Source organism: Mixophyes fleayi, chromosome 8 (genome assembly GCF_038048845.1).
Source record: "Mixophyes fleayi isolate aMixFle1 chromosome 8, aMixFle1.hap1, whole genome shotgun sequence".
Taxonomy (NCBI): domain Eukaryota; kingdom Metazoa; phylum Chordata; class Amphibia; order Anura; family Limnodynastidae; genus Mixophyes; species Mixophyes fleayi.
The window spans coordinates 117538408-117558923 of NC_134409.1; the positions used below are offsets into that span (position 1 = coordinate 117538408).

Genomic DNA, 20516 nt, shown 5'->3' on the forward strand with positions numbered 1-20516 from the left:
GCGGAAACTTAGTAATAGGGGAATGCATTAAATTAAGATACAAATATGAGATGCTCTAGTATAAATTATACAAATTACAAAAGGGAGTTGTCATAGAAGTTTAGCAGAAGGTACACTACAATATATTACAAATATGGGAGGTAATCGAGGGTTGTGCCCTAAAAAGTTACAAGTGTGTGCTTATATTTCCAATTGTTTAGTTGAATTTAGTCATTTATCTTCAATATAAGCAGCAATTGTATGTTATGTTGTGAGACATATATAGATATGGATCTAATAAGCTCTGTACTCTCAGAATATGGCATATGTTTTTGGACTATCAGAGGAAACTAGGTACGCAAAGCTAAACCACGGACACATGGGGGAAAATGGGGGAAATCCCCCAATGGTCAGGAATCGCACGTTAGGCCCCGGTGGGCTGCGTCATTAAGGAAAGGAAAGCAAAAAAAGGAGTACATTTTCTCCTGGACAAACCATGTTACAATGCAAGGGGTGCAAATTAGTTTATTAGTTTGCACACAAGTTAAATACTGGCTGTTTTTTCATGTAGCACACACATACTTGATAGCTTTACTTATACACTGAAATTTAAAGTTGATCTAGGACATGCCCTACCCCAAATATACATCTGTCCCTACATTTTAAATTTACCTCCCCCTCCAATGCAAAATAGTTTTGCCCAGGTGCAAAGTTACTCCTTTTTTTTTTGCTTTGCTATCCTTAAGCATGTCCACTTAATGTGGCAGCTTTCATTACCAATTTATACGTATCCACTAATTGCCTTGTTTATTATATTACCACTAAAGTTCGTCATCATTTATCTGAGATATATTGTAAGCAATATCTAAACCGAGCCATCTTTATTTATTAAGTATATCCTTACTAATTGGTGTATGAGATTTTACTAATATTGTAGAATATTGTTCGTTTGCTATGGATTCAGTTTTATTGGTTTCATTGTGTTCCTTTTATGTCATTTAACCATACATGTCAACTCTCCCGGAAAGTCCGGGAGACTCCCGAAATTCGGGTCAGTCTCCCGGGCAAGCTGGCATTTCTCCCGCATCCCAATCTCACCGAGAATCGCGGTAAATCACGCCATTTTGGAGGGCGGGAGGGGGGCGGGACGAGGCCAATTGCGTCATTTTGGCCCCGCCCCCGTGACGTGAATTACGGGTTTTTGCGGGGGCGGGGCCAAAATGACGCGATTGGCCTCGCCCCGCCCCCTGCCGCCCTCCAGTCACGCCCCCTCTCCCGGAAACAAGTTGGAGTTGGTAAGTATGCATTTAACTATTATACAGTTTTATAGATAACTGTTTCTACGACTATATATTGAATGAATTCTTAAGTATAAGTACACACACAACCCGAGTGAGAAAATGATTGACGGGCCACAAGCACATACTTCTTCTCGGTTTTCTGCCACTTAAAGATCAGTCCAAAGAGTTTCTGATAAGGTTCAATGTTGACTTTCAAAGAGTCCAGTTCAGGATATATTGTCAGGTCCCATTTATACAATGTTTCTTCCTTATTAATATAAGCCACCGTCTCCTCCACATCCGCTATACGCTTCTGCACCGTCCTCACATCCACCACGTACTGCAAACAGATAAATATGGGTCTTTATAGAACAGAATACACGTGTTGAAGGAAGGGGCTTTTGGGTTGACAGGTGCAATAATGTTTAATACAGATGCTATATGAGGCATCACAAAATAAGGAGGTGTTATAGCATCTTAATAAAAGGTCCTGTTCCCTTTATCACAGCTCATCATGATAGCTACCAATCATGTTTAGTTAATCTCTGAGAGAGGCCTGGCCAACCTGTGGCTCTCCGGGTGTTGTGAAACTACAAATCCCAGCATGCTTTGCCAGCTGTATTCTACCAATCTGCTGGCCAAAGCATGTTGGGATTTGTAGTTTCCTAGAAACTGGAGAGCCACAGGTTGGCCAGTCCTGCTCCTAAGGGATGCTTTATGCATTTTCAGTAAGCTCAGCAGAAAAGTCTCCTCCTGCCCTCTGTGGGACAGATTTACTAAAGCTTCTAAAAGGGGAAAACTGGGTTTTGCCCATAGCAACCAATCAGATTCTAGCTATCATTTACTGGATAAATGATAGCTAGAATCTGATTGGTGGCTACAGGCAACACGTCCACTTAGAAGCTTTAGTAAATCTACCCCTATGTCTTTGTAGTGGTAAGAGGTAACCATGGAGAGATAATTACACTACACATTAGTGTCTCTCACCTGCTGCATCATATCTAGCTCAGAACACTCTGCAAATTCTTCCATCCGACGTGACAACTTCTCCAGCTCCAGCATCAGTTTCTCTCTCTTCCCCAGTAACTCGCTCTCTCCTTTACGCTTGGCCTTCTCAATCAGCTGGTAAACGAGACACCATATTGTGATAGTTATTACACTTATCCCCTCAGATCCCACGAGCTACGTCTTGTACTTTGTACATGAACTTAAACTGTATATTATAGTTTTAACAATGAATATTTTGCCAATTTCTGTTATTTGTGTGTGCGCTCATCCACTAAAATGTTTCTGATGAAGATGAAGTCGGATACAAAGCGGAGACAGGTTCCCCTAGTTAGATCACTTCCTGAGCTATCTAAGTACGAGAAAACTTTAAAAGGGACGAAAAGTAACTCCAAAACATTCACAGCAATAAATACCGGAGACGTCCGCACATTCAACACACGTACTGGTAATAAAACAAGTCTTTATTGTATCACCATAACAGGTTGGTACCAACCTCACCTGGGAACATGTTGCCAAGGAACCAACTGTTCTGAGGTTACAATAAAGGCTTGTTTTTTTATATTATAGGTGCGCGAATTCAATGTGGGTCTCACCATATTAGGTAGAGATTATAGCAATAAACAGGATTAAGTGGGATATTCTCATTTGGAAGATCTCTGATGAATACTATGATAATAATTATATTCATCCTCTACTGTATATTATTAGACAGTCACCTTGAAGTTCTCTGTTTTGATTAAAATCACTCATCCATGCCTTCCAATGGTCCTGATTTCAGTGCAACAGTCCCGATTTCAGTGGGACAGTTGGGGGACACGAGACATCTAATTGGCAGTCTAGCGCTATACAGCACTTGGCAGACCTCTGGGGGCGTGACCACACCCCCAACATAAAGTGGCCACACCCCCTGCCCCACTGTCGGGGACTTTCATATGGGGAGGTATGCTCATCTGTAGACTCCTCTTATTTGATTATATAATTCCTTGGTGACTTCTAACATCGTCATCATCAGCAGCTATTTATATAGCGCTACTAATTCCGCAGCGCTGTACAGAGAACTCACTCACATCAGTCCCTGCCCCATAGGAGCTTACAGTCTAAATTCCCTAACATACACACACACACACAGACAGACACAGACAGAGACTAGGGTCAATTTGATAGGAGCCAATTAACCTACCAGTATGTTTTTGGAATGTGGGAGGAAACCGGAGCACCCGGAGAAAACCCACGCAAACACGGGAAGAACATACAAACTCCACACAGATAAGGCCATGGTTGGGAATTGAACTCATGACCCCAGTGCTGTGAGGCAGAAGTGCTAACCACTAAGCCACCATGCTTATAACCTACAGTAGTGGATTCATTATCCCTTAGGGCTCTTACCCACTGGTACCATAATACATGCTGTTACTAGTAGCTCTTTTTAAACTAGTAAAAGCAGGTAAACAGATATGGGATGGAACCCAATGGTACCCATGCCCTTATACCCACTAGGGTTTGCACTGTCGGGCAAGAGCGTTGCTGCGCCTCTTTATGGATGCTGCATGCTTCATTTACTAGTGTTTACTCAACGACTGAGGGTCAACAAAGTCTCCTCCACTGCCCCCCCTGCCCACCACCACATTTGTCACTAGCATTGAATACAACGCCAGTGGGTAACCCTCCTCAAAATAGCAATTTAGGTCATATTGAAATGTCATATTAACCTAAGCTAAGTACATTGTTGTATCCTTGCTTATAGATACCATATATCATATAGTACAACACCTGTTTCCTGTGATTTAAGAATGGACAAGCAGACAGTTACCTCGTCATTTTCATCAAACACTGAGTTGATATTTTGAGGCCAGAGTAACACTGTTGAGTTCAAGGTAATATCTTGTGGTGTAAAGAAATATATATCTAGAAGGTAATACATTCTCCGTTGGCATTCCTGAAAGTATATATATATAAAAATGATCAAAATCACAATGTGAAATACATCAATAACTTACAATTAATGGTTTATTGGTTCAAATATGTGACGATCCCAGTTCGGTGATGATCTGGCTACTTGGCCTGTGCCACAAGGTGAACTGCACTTCAGACAGATGTGACCTTGGATACCACTGTAACAAAGCGTTTACCATTCACTCAATGGGCAGCAGACTAAAGATATTAATGAAAACTGCTGCCCATGTTTTTCTAGTACAGTTCAGAAAACCTAAACAAACATCCGATTGAGTTATAACACCTTTATTTATGTGCACCCGTTTTCATAGCCCCCTTCTTATGTTTCCTGACCAAGCTGAGCCAGTGGCATAAATTGAGTGTGACCAGTACATTTATTATCCCAGAACTGCCTGTTATACACAATACAAATCCACTGTAACTTGCAGACAGCTGGATACGTACATTTATACGGGTCTTTAGCTCCGCAAGGCCTGTAGTCTTAGCCTGCTCCACAAATGAAATCTCCTCTATCACTTCTTCAGTTGTTTCAGGAACCATTAGTGCTTGTTCTTTAATTGATTCAAATTCCATGCAAATTCTAGAACATAGCAATGAATTTTAAAATAGGTTAAAGGAGTTATATAATATTATACAATTTATTATGAAGGTGTAATACACTGCTGTGTGATATTTTGTTACTTTGAGTAATAGTACTGTATTATTCAGAGTATTGAATATTGTTGTGTAAATACACAATAATATTCTGTGTGTATTTGCTGTATTCTATACTACTATATAGTGCTATGTGATATATGTGGTGTTCTATGCTATTATATATCATATGCGTTCTGTACCACTATATTATTGTGCAAATACACATACTGACTTGCTGTGGTCTATGCTACTATAGAGTGCTATGTGATAATATGTGGTGTTCTAAGCTATTATATATCATATGCTGTTCTGTACCACTATACTATTGTGCAAATACACATACTGACTTGCTGTGGTCTATGCTACTATATAGTGCTCTGTGATAATATGTTGTGTTCTATGCTACTATATATGACAAGCTGTTCTGTACCACTATACTATATATCACATGGTGTTCTGTACCACTATACTATATATCACATGGTGTTCTGTATCACTATACTATATATCACATGGTGTTCTGTATCACTATACTATATATCACATGGTGTTCTGTACCACTATACTATATATCACATGGTGTTCTGTACCACTATACTATATATCACATGGTGTTCTGTACCACTATACTATATATCACATGGTGTTCTGTACCACTATACTATATATCACATGGTGTTCTGTACCACTATACTATATATCACATAGTGTTCTGTACCACTATACTATATATCACATGGTGTTCTGTACCACTATACTATATATCACATAGTGTTCTGTACCACTATACTATATATCACATGGTGTTATGTACCACTATACTATATATCACATGGTGTTCTGTATCACTATACTATATATCACATGGTGTTCTGTATCACTATACTATATATCACATGCTGTTCTGTACCACTATACTATATATCACATGGTGTTCTGTATCACTATACTATATATCACATGGTGTTCTGTACCACTATACTATATATCACATGGTGTTCTGTACCACTATACTATATATCACATGGTGTTCTGTACCACTATACTATATATCACATGGTGTTCTGTACCACTATACTATATATCACATGGTGTTCTGTACCACTATACTATATATCACATGGTGTTCTGTATCACTATACTATATATCACATGGTGTTCTGTACCACTATACTATATATCACATGGTGTTCTGTACCACTATACTATATATCACATGGTGTTCTGTATCACTATACTATATATCACATGCTGTTCTGTACCACTATACTATATATCACATGGTGTTCTGTACCACTATACTATATATCACATGGTGTTCTGTACCACTATACTATATATCACATGGTGTTCTGTACCACTATACTATATATCACATGGTGTTATGTACCACTATACTATATATCACATGGTGTTCTGTACCACTATACTATATATCACATGGTGTTCTGTACCACTATACTATATATCACATGCTGTTCTGTATCACTATACTATATATCACATGGTGTTCTGTACCACTATACTATATATCAGATGGTGTTCTGTATCACTATACTATATATCACATGCTGTTCTGTACCACTATACTATATATCACATGGTGTTCTGTACCACTATACTATATATCACATGGTGTTCTGTACCACTATACTATATATCACATGGTGTTCTGTACCACTATACTATATATCACATGCTGTTCGGTATCACTATACTATATATCACATGGTGTTCTGTACCACTATACTATATATCACATGGTGTTCTGTACCACTATACTATATATCACATGGTGTTCTGTATCACTATACTATATATCACATGGTGTTCTGTATCACTATACTATATATCACATGGTGTTCTGTATCACTATACTATATATCACATGGTGTTCTGTATCACTATACTATATATCACATGGTGTTCTGTATCACTATACTGTATATCACATGGTGTTCTGTACCACTATACTGTATATCACATGGTGTTCTGTATCACTATACTATATATCACATGGTGTTCTGTATCACTATACTATATATCACATGGTGTTCTGTACCACTATACTATATATCACATGGTGTTCTGTATCACTATACTATATATCACATGGTGTTCTGTATCACTATACTATATATCACATGGTGTTCTCTACCACTATACTGTATATCACATGGTGTTCTGTATCACTATACTATATATCACATGGTGTTCTGTACCACTATACTATATATCACATGGTGTTCTGTATCACTATACTATATATCACATGGTGTTCTGTACCACTATACTTTATATCACATGGTGTTCTGTATCACTATACTATATATCACATGGTGTTCTGTATCACTATACTATTGTGTACACACACACACTGACTTGCAGTGTTCTACATTACTAAATACTGTACTGTAACCCTAACGGGAGTCATGTAGAGTACTGTACAAAAACAGACATATCTGCTACTCCACATGACCACCTATGTGTGGTGTCCTGTACTACTATAAAACAATTAGCAGACTTATGATATTCCTTATTACATTACACTATTTACTACCACTACAGAGCTGCAGTTACACTACTGAAACCTAAAAAAAATAAAGATTCTACTCACTTCTCATTCTCCAGTCTGTGATTTGACACCAATCTTTCCAGTAAAATATTAGCAAAACTTTTGGCCTTTTCCGCCAGACCTTGCTTCAAATCGTCACAGTCCAACTGCACCATAGTGAAATGTGCCCGCCTGGGAAGTGCCATAATATCCCTGGCCAGGGTGTGGAGCTGTTCTATAAACTGCAAGACAAACCGTTTACACACACTCAGTCCCATTACAATGTGCTCCTCACGCTAAATGGTCGCAAGTGACATTGTAATATGACATCTTATCCCTTGAATACATTTTCTCCAAGTGAAACAATGCTGCAATTTGTTTATGTAGGTGTGTCTTAGACTCATTTTGCTTACTCTACCTGCTGAGATATGGAGCATATTTGTATGACCTGGAACGTCCGGGAGACTCCCAAAATTCCAGGTACGTCTCCCGGAGGAGAGCCGGGCATTCTCCTGCTTCTGATGGAAGCCCCCATGAAGCAATTTGCAGTGAATTGCGTCATTTTAGTCCCACCCCTGCGACATAATGACTATTTCGCATAATTACGTCCCACCCGAATAAGTGAATAAATCCATAGTAACTTCAATTGCCGTGTCGGAGGTACTGTGGATGAGGAATTATGTATTTTATCACTTAGTATTGTTTTATGAAGTCTTAAAACTTCTGAATAAATGACCTTTAGTGAATGATTTTAATGAAATATATTATCGGTTCCTCTTGTAAACTGTTGTAATTTGCCATGCTTCAGTAAAATCAGTAAAATGTTCTTCTGAAGAATAACAAATAATCATTGTTGATACCTTTGTGTAGTCATCAAAGCTGTGTTCTTCTGACAAAAATGTCTCCACTTTCTCATTGGCCGAACCGTCCACGAGCCAGCTGAAACGTTCAACTATAAAACGAAGATCAAACAAGATAACTAAGATTTTTGCTGTGCATCCGGCCACACCGTACTGGAGGGAGCAATGATGGTTAAGAGGGACAATTACTCCCCAGACCAACCTTCATGATTGGCACTGAGAGAAACAGGAGCCTTCCACTGGTACTGCTGCAACTAACAGTCTCACCAGCGCACAGTCAGTGTATATAACACCTACATCATGTTACTGTTCACTGTGTCTCAGATAATGTCACAGAAGAATACCCTAGAGGACAGGCCTGGCCAATCTGTGGCTCTCCAGGTGTTGTGAAACTACAAGCCCCAGCATGCTTTGCCATTAGCTAGCTAGCCAACAGCTTGCAGGGCATGCTGGGAGTTGTAGTTTCACAACACCTGGAGAGCCACAGGTTGGCCAGGCGTGCTATAGGGCTTTAGGAAGTGAGATTATTGATGACCATGAGGCCACGGCTGCTGGCTCATCATGAGTTGCTCTAACTCCATTTCTTACCATAATTCCCTATTAATATACACACATAAAGGGGGCAGCAGAGGCATAGGCCAGTAAGCATGGTGGCTTAGTGGTTAGCACTTCTGCCTCACAGCTCTGAGGTCATGAGTTTGATTCCCAAACCATGGCCTTATCTGTGTGGAGTTTGAATGTTTTCCCCGTGTTTGTGTGGGTTTCCTCCGGGTGCTCCGATTTCCTCCCACACTCCAAAAACACTGGTAGGTTAATTGGCTGCTATTAAATTGACCTTAGTCTCTCTCATATGCATGTATGTCAGGGAATTTAGACTGTAAGCTCTAATGGGGCAGGGACTGATGTGAGCTCTCTGTACAGCGCTGCGGAATTAGTGGCGCTATATAAATAGCTGATGATGATGATTCCCGGTGGAAAAAAACCCTGAAAATATCTCCCTGTTGATGGACAAGTTTATACATGAAGTAGACAAGTGAAACTATTGATGATAGCAACACTTGTTGCTATCAGAGTCAATCATAATCATCATTTATTTATATAACGCCAACATATTCCGTAGTGCTTTACAATTGGGGACAAAAACAGTAAACTAATAAGCAAACTGGGTAAAACAGACAAATAGCTGAGAAGGCCCTGCTCGCAAGCTTACAATCTATGGGACAATGGGAGTTTGACACATGAGGTTAAGTCTACATTTTGCATTTTGACCCAGTCAGACTGCAAAGGTAAAAGTGACTCATAAGCTTAAATGATCCGGTCACACAACAATGTTGGTCAAGGGGTAGTTGTCTAGGAGTAGTCAATGTTTGCAAATTGGCCAAATATCGCTATATGTGTCACATGTGTCAATGTGTTGTTATCTTCTGACCACATAATCAAGTCCCCATATGATTTGACCATTCTGAGTTTGGGCCAAATTTGCCCAATCTGGGCAACCAAGTCTATGACTAAACTGGAAAGTGATCCTGTAACTCAAGCTGGACAGCAGGATCAGCCCATATCAGGCCATCTTTGTATTACAAGAAGTTATTGCAGGTTTTGTATTGTTGCGAGGAAGGTGTCAGATTTGTAATACCATGCCCTAAATGTATATCTAGCTTACCGTACGTTTCAAAATGACTCATTGGCCCAGTTAAATTGTGAGTGACTGCTTCTTTCAACTTCAGAGTAGCAGATTGGATGATATAGTCTGAGACTTTGGCCTCAATCACATGAACTGTACTGCTACCAGAAAGCCAGGACTGCACCGTCTGAACATTCTGAACAAAGAGAAACATATTTCAATGAATATAACATGACATGAACCACACACATAGACAGTACCAGTCAATAAAAGACATGTAAAGGTATAGGAGAAGTGAACCCAGATATTGACAATGTTACAGTATTCAGAAAATCACATCATATATACTTTGGTTTGTTAACATGTTTGTTTATTTTTAAGAACTTTATTTATAGGATTAGTTAACATGAAACATACAAGCCATAGCATCACAGAAATGTACTTAGCATTTAGAACAGAATATACCAATATGTCTGTAACAGTATAATAAATAGTGAAAACATTTTTTGAGAGAAGGTCTTGGGGACGAGTTAGAGGAGAGGGAGGTTGGGGGGTAGTTAGAAGACTATAATGGATCCAAGAGGATATAGATGAGGTCTAATAGTGAGTCTGCCTATACGGGGGGGAGGGTTCTAGCTGCCCAGAAACCCCCCTACACTTGAATCACAACCTTTCTGTGGTTTAGAAGGAGGAAACAGTTTCTATGAACCTCCACCTCCTCTCTGCATTTAAAATATATATATAACAGTCTACAATTCTTGTGGGGATGTGTCTATGTTTTAATGAACTTTGGCTTCGACAAAATGGCCACTGATTGTTATCACTTTTGACTTTACTGTGTCGGTGACTTTAGAGAAAAAAAATTGTGGTAAAATTATTTGTGATATTCTTTAGTTTCTTGGCTGCTGAGTGTGATGTGAAGCACTAGGTGAATAACTGTAACACTAATTGTATATTTTACTATGTAATTGGATGGGAGTCAGAGATTAGTATTTATTTTGTTGTATTACTTTATAAGGTATTACATTATATTATTTTGGCAAGATGATCAAGAATAATTTCAAGGAGATTAATATTAATGTGTTTTTTTAATGTAAGCTTACTTTATGCCACTTTTATAACATGCAGTATTAAACCTATATCATGCATGCCAACTTTCAAAACAGGGGGGTAGGAGGGGGCGTGGTAACGTTGTTGCGTCACCATAGCCCCGCCCCCACTATAAAATGGAGAAATTCACGGCTTTGAATAGCGGGGGCGGGGCTTAATGACGCGATTAAGCCCTGTCCCCACAACACGATGCAGTGAATTTCGGCGAATCCGGGAGGTTTGCCTACTCTTCCGGGAGGGCTCCCTGAAATTCGGGAGCCTCCCGGGAATTTCGGGAGAGTAGGCAAGTATGATCTATATACATTGTAGTTTTCTATTTTATTACTATTGCAGCAAGTGATTTATTAGGACATTTTTATGCTTTTTTTTCCCCTGAAACCAAGCATTTGGAAGCCCCCTCTAGAAATCCTGTGTTTGCCCCTGGTCTATTGCACGAGAATGAAATAGGTGTTAAGTGAAGGGAACTGAGCATGGAAGTGGCTCTCTCGTGGCTTCCATCAGTGGCGGATCTAGGGTGGGGGGCGATCAGGGCAAACGCCCCCCCCTAGCAGCACAAATTTTCTTTAAATTTGGGACCAAGACGCTGATCAAAACATGTGGAGGGGGCAGGGACAATCGTGGGTGGTGGGCAGGGTTTTCCCAGGGCCAGCCAATCAGAATGAAGGAGGGGAATGGTTATGCAAAATCACCCCCCCTAAAAATTACATCTAGGTCCGCCCCTGGTTTCCATACATGCAAAAAGTTTTGGAGGCATTGTGAATGATACTGGTCATGAATTCCATTTGATATAGATACTAAATTCTATGAATCCCCTATCTAGATGAGGCTGCAGGGGATCTCAAGTCGCTGGTGGCAGCAAATAGTATGTGTGTAATTAGTTTATTTTGGCGAGCAGCCAAGGGAACACCTAAGGAAAGGAGGGGATATATGGGAGAAGAAGGGATTTCTACTTTCATTTTTACATGTTCATGATGCATTAATTTCACCATTTCAATTTATGCCGAGTGCAAAATTCAGTTAACAGGGAAGCCTTAGAAAACAGCTCCTGGACCACTCACCGGCCATGACGGCTGCCACTGTTCTCTCTACATACTGGTCAGAAACATCCATTTGCAGTGTGACTTATTATAATGCTGTACAGGGTTACTCTTTACATAAAGGGTAGAGATCATTTTCAGACAGCTTGTGAATACCTGAAGGGTTTTTGAGATCCGGGTCACGATAAATAAAACACTTTCTTCTAAATCCTGGAAGCTTGGATAGAAATCCATTTTCTCATCGTCAAAGGTGAGCTCCATTTTGAAAAGCGGCAGATACTGCGGATCTTTGGGGTCAAATAATTTAACAAAAGCCTCCACTGTCCTCTGTAAGAGCTCTCTCAACTATTTAGAAGAAAGCAGTAAGACTACATTAGTGCTTGTAACCAAATTCTTTAGAGAAAAAGTTATAGTAATTTGGTGAAATGTAAAGTATAATAAGCAAATAATAGCATTATTAATCTGTTTATAAATAAATAAGGGAATGGTACTAAGAAGAGAACCAGAGATATAGGAAGGCTATAAGGGGTATGACGATTAAACCACTAAGGGGTATATTTACTAAACTGCGGTTTGAAAAAGTGGAGATGTTGCCTATAGCAACCAATCAGATTCTAGCTATCATTTTGTAGAATGTACTAAATAAATAACTAGAATCTGATTGGTTGCTATAGGAAACATCTTCACTTTTTCAAACCCACAGTTTAGTAAATCTAGTCCTAAATGTCCAATAACATATATAATTTCCAAAATGAATCACTTGTTTCTGTAAGAAATTATGTAGCTTATTAAAGGCATTGCCGGACAGTGTATGGTCTATACAGGCAACAGACAGGGTGCCTGATTGTATATAAAATTACATCACATTACGTTACTTAATACATTATACAATGCGCTAAGTAATCTCGGAAATTTAACTTACATTCCCTGGTTACTTAGTGCATCTTAGAATTTATTACTGTACATCAGGCCTGTCCAACCTGCGGCCCTCCAGATGTTGTGAAACTACAAGTCCCAGCATGCCCTTCCAGCTATCAACTAGTTGTCTACCAGCAAAGCATGCTGGGGCTTGTAGTTTCACAACATCTGGAGGGCCGCAGGTTGGACAGGCCTGCTATACATGAACACGTTTTCAATTGGCTTCTCCCGTTCTGTAACGCAGTTATCACATACACATGTCTGCTCTGTATTCAAGACTCACGAAATATGAGACTTGTCTAAGGCTGGGTACACACTACAGAAAATTTCTCCCAATGCGATATCGTTAACAATTTTACCAACGACTGAAAGTCCCGATCAGCAGCCGATTCCTGTGTACACACTACAAGATTTATCTACAGATCTGTTCTCTTTATCGGTCATAAACATCGGCTCGAAAGATTGTGACTCTGTAAACTCTATGGAGATCTGGTTGTGAGTGCGTACACACTGTATAATTGGAATGACATTGTTCCAATGTGTATAGAGATTTTTAGTCCATTGATAAAATCAAATCAAACGATACGATGTGCTTTGGAACGATAATCATTCATCATTGGCGTACACAGTAATACGTTTATCGTGTGATTGGCCTGATAATCCGGTCAAAAAACCTGTAGCATGTACCCAGCCTAACTACCAAAAAGAAAGGAATGTGTACTAATGAGAGTAACTGCTTTTTCCATAAAATCTTACTGTGCACTTGGCAAGTATAATATGTTCAAGTTTCTATTTTTTTTTTCTTTTTTTTATATCTTTTCACTGCTTCATATTACTCTCCAGGGGCCTAATTCATTAATGATCTTAACTTAAGAAACTTCTTATTTCAGTCTAATGAACAAAACCATGTTTCAATGCAGTGGGTGCAAATTAGATTTCTGTTTTGCACATAAGTTAAATACTGACTGTTTTTTCATGTAGCACACAAATACTTGATAACTTATTTGTACACTGAAATGTAAAGTTGATATTTGTGTGCTACATGAAAAAAACAGTCAGTATTTAGCTATTGTGCAAAACAGAATGCTAATTTGCACCCCTTGCATTGTAACATGGTTTCATGGTTTTGTCCAGGAGACTGATATAAGAAGTTTCTTAAGTTAAGATCCTTAATGAATCAGGCCCCAGATGCATAATTGATTTCTATTTAAACATGACTCCTGCCAGTCTCCCTTTATAGAAGACTTTCCATCTGATGTCTTGCACACTAATCAGACAAGTCCTGTGTTCAGCCCACAAAGATGTAAAGATTGTACGTCAACATTATATAATGCGGAAATCGCTGACTGACTGGATCCCGCTCTTACCTGATTGGACATGAGTGTGCCGACACAGTTATAAAAGGAATCTATTTTGTCAGCTTTAATGAGCTGTAGGGAGTCTTTGCTGGTGAAGAGATTAATAACTTTTGGGTACCAGGTGTTCATCAACTTCTCCTCTGTCTTTGCACAAGCCAAGGAAACACTGTTTTTTAGCGACTCGCACTCAATGGGCCCCTTCAGTCTGGTGGTACGGACAAGAATATTCAAGATAAGATATATAATAATATATATAATATAATGTCAGATTAAACTAAGAAGGCAAAATGTTCAGCCATTAGACACACAAGAACCTGAAAATCAGATGATAATTTAATATACAGTGGATCTCACACACACCGTAAAAACATCTATGTTATAACATGGAGCGCTTAGTTGGCCAACCCGCTTCATTTCACGGTGCCCCCTTCTGGAAGCTAGAAGAGAAACCGCCTACTACTTTAGAACTAACACTTTAGTTACATAAAACTTTTTTTTTACTTTTTTTTACCAACAATACTTTAATTAAAAGTATAGGAGGGGACCTGATTCTCGTACATTCAGAGCTTGTGTCAAAAATAAAGTGTTATTGTACTACTCCATACAACTAGATGCATCGTGAGCCTACTTTACACTTGTCCTCACTCCGCCAATTTCCTCCCATTAGCCACTTCAAGATTCTGTAAAAATGGTCATCATGCACCACAAACCCATGGACTTTGGTGGGAATCTTGGCACACCACGCAGACAGCCACATAGAGCCACCAAAAAATATTTTGCCCTGTGCCTCCGTTATTGAAAGTGACAATACTGATAATCATAATCCCCAGGAACAAGCCAAGCTGGGGGGCCCCCAGGGCCGGTGCCATAGTCGGCTACCTTGGGGCTGGGCCATCTGCATTTTTTTCCCTTTAAAGTTTCCTAATAGGTTGCTGAGTTGAGTCCTGCCCCCTGGGCTGAATCTGCCAGCCCTCCCCTGATAAACCCCAAATAAAACAAAGCTCAACCTGTATCCAGACAGATCGTCAATGAGTAGATTGGAAAACGTGGTGTAGCCCAGGTCAAGCATGGTACGAACAGCCGGGTGGAGGAGATGAAGGTTCTTACTGATGTCATTTCTTGCTTGGACAAAGCTCTGGTGCCAAGGCTTGGAGAAATCCAGACCCCTGAAAAGACAACACAATGCAATATAATGTAATATTAGTTGGGAACCTCTCTGGGTCCTAATTATTATTATTAACATTTATATAAAACCAGGATACTGCTCAGTGTCTTACAATTGGGAACATTATGGTAAGAAGGACCTCTTGGAATATTACAATAATATTACAGAATAATAGGAGCTGCGCATTGCTCTACATCTCTATGTTGATGTATGTTGATGCTTTTCATATTTTAATAAATGCGTTGTATGAGGAGCAGCAGTAGAAGAATGTTTGGAGAAGTTATTGGAGCTGCCGCATTTCAAATTGGATTGTAGGAGTGAAAGCCTGGATAGGAAAAGACCAGTAAAAAGCGAACTGCCAGAGTCAAAGTAGTCGAATATGAGAGAATAAATTATAGACTAAATAAATACAAAAATAAATAATGTTTTTACAGTGTATCCAGTTCGTACTGTGAATGACATCTGGATTGCAAAACTTTCCGGATCAATTAACCTCTGAGAAAATTAAAAGGATCGGTATTGATATTTGCTTTCAGATATATATCTCTGTTTAAAGGGACTGTATTATTCTGCATGTACCAGCTTGGAGGTGATCCCTAAGATTAATATATACCGGGAGAAGTGCTTTAAAATCTTATCCTTCCCAAGTATGATGAAAAGGCCATTGCAGTTTCTATTGGATTCACTTGGGAGTTTTTACCAGAGCATTTATACCAGTTGTAGAATAAAAACTTGGATTATTTGACGATTCTATAGATTTTATCCTGAAACAAAGTTGGGCCTCCACCTACATAAATGTTTCTCATTGTATATACAGTAAATGCCGTTTGACAATTAATACTATAGATATTGCAAGCTTTGAGGGCACAAAGGCTCCTTTAAGCTAGGTCTATAAATGTGAGCTGAAACCATGTGCTATATAGTTATTACATGACATTTAAGAACAATATTTGCTTTACACTACAAAATAAAAATTCATCTTTGGCACAGTGGCTAGCATTGCTGTCCCACAGAAATGGGGTCATGAGTTCAATTCCAACCAGCGCCCTATCTGTGTGGAGTTTGTATGTCCTCCATGTGCATGGGTTTCCTCCGGGTGCACTTGTTTCCTTCCACTCTTTAAAGACATACAGGTAGGTCAACTGAGTTCTGACAGAATTACCCCTAATGTGTGTGTGTGGTATGGAATATAGATTGTAGGCTCCACGTGGGCAGGGACTGATGAGAATGATTTAATATTCTCTCAAAAGCGCTGCGCAATACGTAAGCACTATAACATTATAATAAATGACAGTAAATTAATCTATGTTAATCAATGTTTGTTTCTGCAATTTCACTTTATGAATTTACTTACGTAGGAAATTCAGGTAAGAGACTCGATTCTTCCGCTTCCAAACCTTTGACCTCTGGTTTCACCAGAATACTTTTTACTGCAGAGTGGAAAGTAGAGATAACAATGTTGTATAGCACTCCATATAATAGGGAATTTGAGTATTTCCTAAGGAATACTGAAGTCCAATTATAACGGAATTAAGGCGCAGTGATCAAATTGAAGTTCAAATAATGCTGCCCATGTATAGACATGTCAATGACATACAACCTGCACTAGTTCTATGAGGGTTACTTACTAAGACATAGTAAATATACATCACTCACAGCAACCAATCAGATGTTTGCGTTAATAGATTTTTCAGAGCTGACTGCTGATTGGTGGCACAGTCGTGGTAAAGGACAGGACTCACCCAGATGTTTCTTCATGCTTTTCTCAAAGTCTTGTGAAACCTCTTCTAACAGGTCTGCAATAAGAGCCTCCCTGTCCCTGCCCTTCTGTAGAGATTTGGGTACCAGGGCGAGCATAGTGTGTAACCAGTGGTTCTGTATGGGCACCACTGGGCTGCACTCCACACGTTTCTTCATGTACAGATAATTCATCTGAAAGAGGAGACGGCACTATGAGGAATCCTTACAGGGACTGTTACTTACGTTACAGGAAAGTAGAATGACGGGCTCCTTTAATACATTTAATAGGAGGCATTTTGCACATTCTAGTTGCACTTGGCGGTTAAAAACATATTTAGGCGCATTTTGGCCAAAGTTAAAAACAAACAAACTTTGAGACGCACAAAATAACCACATGTCATAAAGAGAGTATCAATGTCCCCTCATTCTCATGACTCATATCAGCCAATGAGGCGAAACTGAGCAGTGTTTTAGGAGAAAAACTGAAGAGTTGTATTTCATGGAAGTAATGCTTATAATCTGATACGCTGGCTTATGGTTATAAAACGGTTGGTCTTTATTTGTAAGGCGCCTGTACAGACTTGTACACCCCTCTGCACATCTAGGAGCACTTCTGTAGTTCGTGTAGGCATCTCCCGAGAGCGGAGGTTAGGCTGCACCGTGATATGCGTTGTGCAGAACATTAGTGCGCACATGGTGCAAAGTCAAAGTGTTTTCCACTGTGCATTCAGTGCGCTGCACGAATGGGGTCCATAGCAGTAAAGTCGGAGAAGTCCCTAAGGAAATCATATTAAGCTGGGTACACACTACAGCAACGTTCTCCCGATGCGATATAGTTAACAATTTTACCAATGACTGAAAAAAAACAAAAAATATTCCCGATCAGCGTGCCGATTCATGTGTACCCACTATACACATTTTACACAATTTACCTTCAGATCTGTGATCTTCATCTGTCATAACCATCGGCTGAAAAGATTGTGACCCTGCACACTCCATAGAGATCAATGGACACTGCCGGTTGTGAGTGCACACACACTGCAGGATTGGAAGGACGTCGTTCCATCGCTGAACGACATTTTTAGTTCAGTTTCAAAATCAAATGAAACGATACGATAACCGTTCATCGTTGGAGCGTACGCACTACTACGATATCGGGCCGAATGGTCGTTTATCGTGTGATTGGCTTGATAATTAGCTGAAAAACCTGTAGCGTGTACCCAGCCTAACTTGTTGAAACTGAGTTCATTAATCGCTGGAGAGATAAGTTAGTTATTGATGTGTTAGACAAACTCACTATTCATTGTTGGGGAAAGAATGAAATATAAATTCCTTAATAATATGATACAATTAAACCAGTCCAATTAATAGAGTATAAAACTATATCATACTGCTCAGTTACAGGCCATGAGCCCATAATACACAAATATAACAGCCTTCAAAACATTTATACTGAGTGACAACAGGACAGGTATGTAATACTGATGATAATAAAGATACTTCAATACTACTCACCCTGATTTTTCTCTGCTCGCTGTTCATCTGTTATAAGACAAAGAGATCATTATTAGGTTTTACTGATAATTACACAAAATATTTTTTTTGGGGGGGGGGGGGGATTTCGATCAAAAAGGTTTATTTTTATTTAAATTGAGTTGCACAGACCATGCAGGACATTTATAAAACCTCTGCAAACAACACACAGAAAAGAAGATGTTTGATTTCTCAGACTGTACTAGAAATGATAGAATCTGATTGGTGACTGAGATACAGCAACTTTTTTTTCGCACAGTGATCTTGGAACCAGGTTTTATAAATGTCTCCTCAATATATTGTTATAGGCCTTTGATAAATACCTGAAGGGTGTGAATCAGGTCAGTATTATATAGAAAGAGTTTGTTTATTTGTGCTGGGACTTTCCAGGAGTCACCACAATTATTGTTCTTGTTGATTAGAAGTCACCGGGGACTCCATCTTGGTTCTTTACCCATAATCCCTCTAAGCATCAAGTAATGATATGCAAGTGGCTACATACCCTAGCATGTTTCTTTGCTTAACACAAATAAACTTACAGTTGATGGGAGTTGGGGTTCCGGGGGCTCTGGCCCCCTCTTTTTTTTCTCTGCTATGGTTTCCTCGTACGCCCTTAAAGCGTCCTTCATTCTACAACACACAGGAAAAAACATTCCGTGAATCTTAACCCGAAGACTAAAGAGTGTTGGAGATCTGTGAATAATGTTACAAGTTACAGCTCTATAAAGAGCCATCGGGATAAACCTGGGGGTATATTTACTAAACTGCAGGTTTGAAAAAGTTGAGATGTTGCCTATGGTAACCAATCAGATTCTAGCTGTCCTTTTGTAGAATGTACTAAATAAATGATAGCTAGAATCTGATTGGTTGCTATAGGCAACATCTCCACTTTTTTAAACCCGCAGTTTAGTAAATCTAGCCCCCTGATCTCTTCATTCATCACACAAAAACGATACGGGACTCACATGATCTCATGGAGGGTCTTCTGCTGCTCTCTGCTTCTTTTGTACTTCATCAGTTTATTGCTGGTAGAGGTTGTGGGTGGAGCCGGGAGGGTAATGGGAGGTAACTGAACATTTAGACGCTCCCCGGGCGGGAGGTGGAAAGTTCTACTGAAGTCCATCTAAACAGACAAAATAACCACAGACATAAGGGAACAATAATTACGTCAAGGGCACTCTAACTTCAAAGATGTTTATTTGCGGATACATATGTTAAACATGCTGTATCGGTTATAGACCTATAGACCTAGAGAATGCCCCCACTAATTTTACACCATGCCCTCAATGGCATCGGACTTGCCAACTGCCACCAGGTCAAGCCCTAAAGCCATTATATATTTTTCACATATGAATAAGATTTACAGGTGGGCTTTGGGAGGAGATCATCAATTGCCAAATTCTTGAGCACTGCATAAAACCAAAAGTGCATTGAAAGTGCAAGTAATAAGTCTCAAAAGTCTATGTTACCTTCCACATGCTACCATGTACGTCTATGTAAAAATGAAATAGATAAGTGTGAACATGGCCTACACTGTACAATATAACAATGAATAGAGTACATTTTTTAGACAACCTTTTAGTTTTTGCGAACTTGTGTAACTCTCTTTCTATACGCTGCAGTGACACAAGCTGGTGAAGCCAGTGCTAGTGGTCTTTAAGGTTCATATTGCATATTGGGCCCCCAATCTAAAAGAAACCCCACCTGTTAGCAGACTAACAGCCAATTAAATAATAGCCAATTAACAATGATATTTGAGTT

The 20516-nt window shown here is 39.4% G+C and overlaps 1 protein-coding gene across 1 annotated transcript in view; it reads right to left on the reverse strand.

The window, feature by feature from the left end:
- Positions 1 to 20233, reverse strand: part of DNAH12 (dynein axonemal heavy chain 12) — a 90880-nt gene extending 70647 nt beyond the window's left edge. The window contains exons 1-16 of the mRNA XM_075184193.1: positions 20225 to 20233; positions 19721 to 19878; positions 19295 to 19385; positions 18738 to 18764; positions 17225 to 17414; positions 16837 to 16912; positions 15325 to 15483; positions 14327 to 14522; positions 12198 to 12386; positions 9934 to 10090; positions 8271 to 8362; positions 7474 to 7652; positions 4665 to 4800; positions 4078 to 4203; positions 2247 to 2381; positions 1406 to 1599 (exon numbers count right to left, since the gene is read on the reverse strand). Coding sequence (XP_075040294.1) covers positions 1406 to 1599; positions 2247 to 2381; positions 4078 to 4203; positions 4665 to 4800; positions 7474 to 7652; positions 8271 to 8362; positions 9934 to 10090; positions 12198 to 12386; positions 14327 to 14522; positions 15325 to 15483; positions 16837 to 16912; positions 17225 to 17414; positions 18738 to 18764; positions 19295 to 19385; positions 19721 to 19878; positions 20225 to 20233 — 2114 coding nt within the window. The remainder of the gene's footprint in view (positions 1 to 1405; positions 1600 to 2246; positions 2382 to 4077; positions 4204 to 4664; positions 4801 to 7473; positions 7653 to 8270; positions 8363 to 9933; positions 10091 to 12197; positions 12387 to 14326; positions 14523 to 15324; positions 15484 to 16836; positions 16913 to 17224; positions 17415 to 18737; positions 18765 to 19294; positions 19386 to 19720; positions 19879 to 20224) is intronic.
- Between the last annotated feature and the right edge of the window lie 283 nt (positions 20234 to 20516).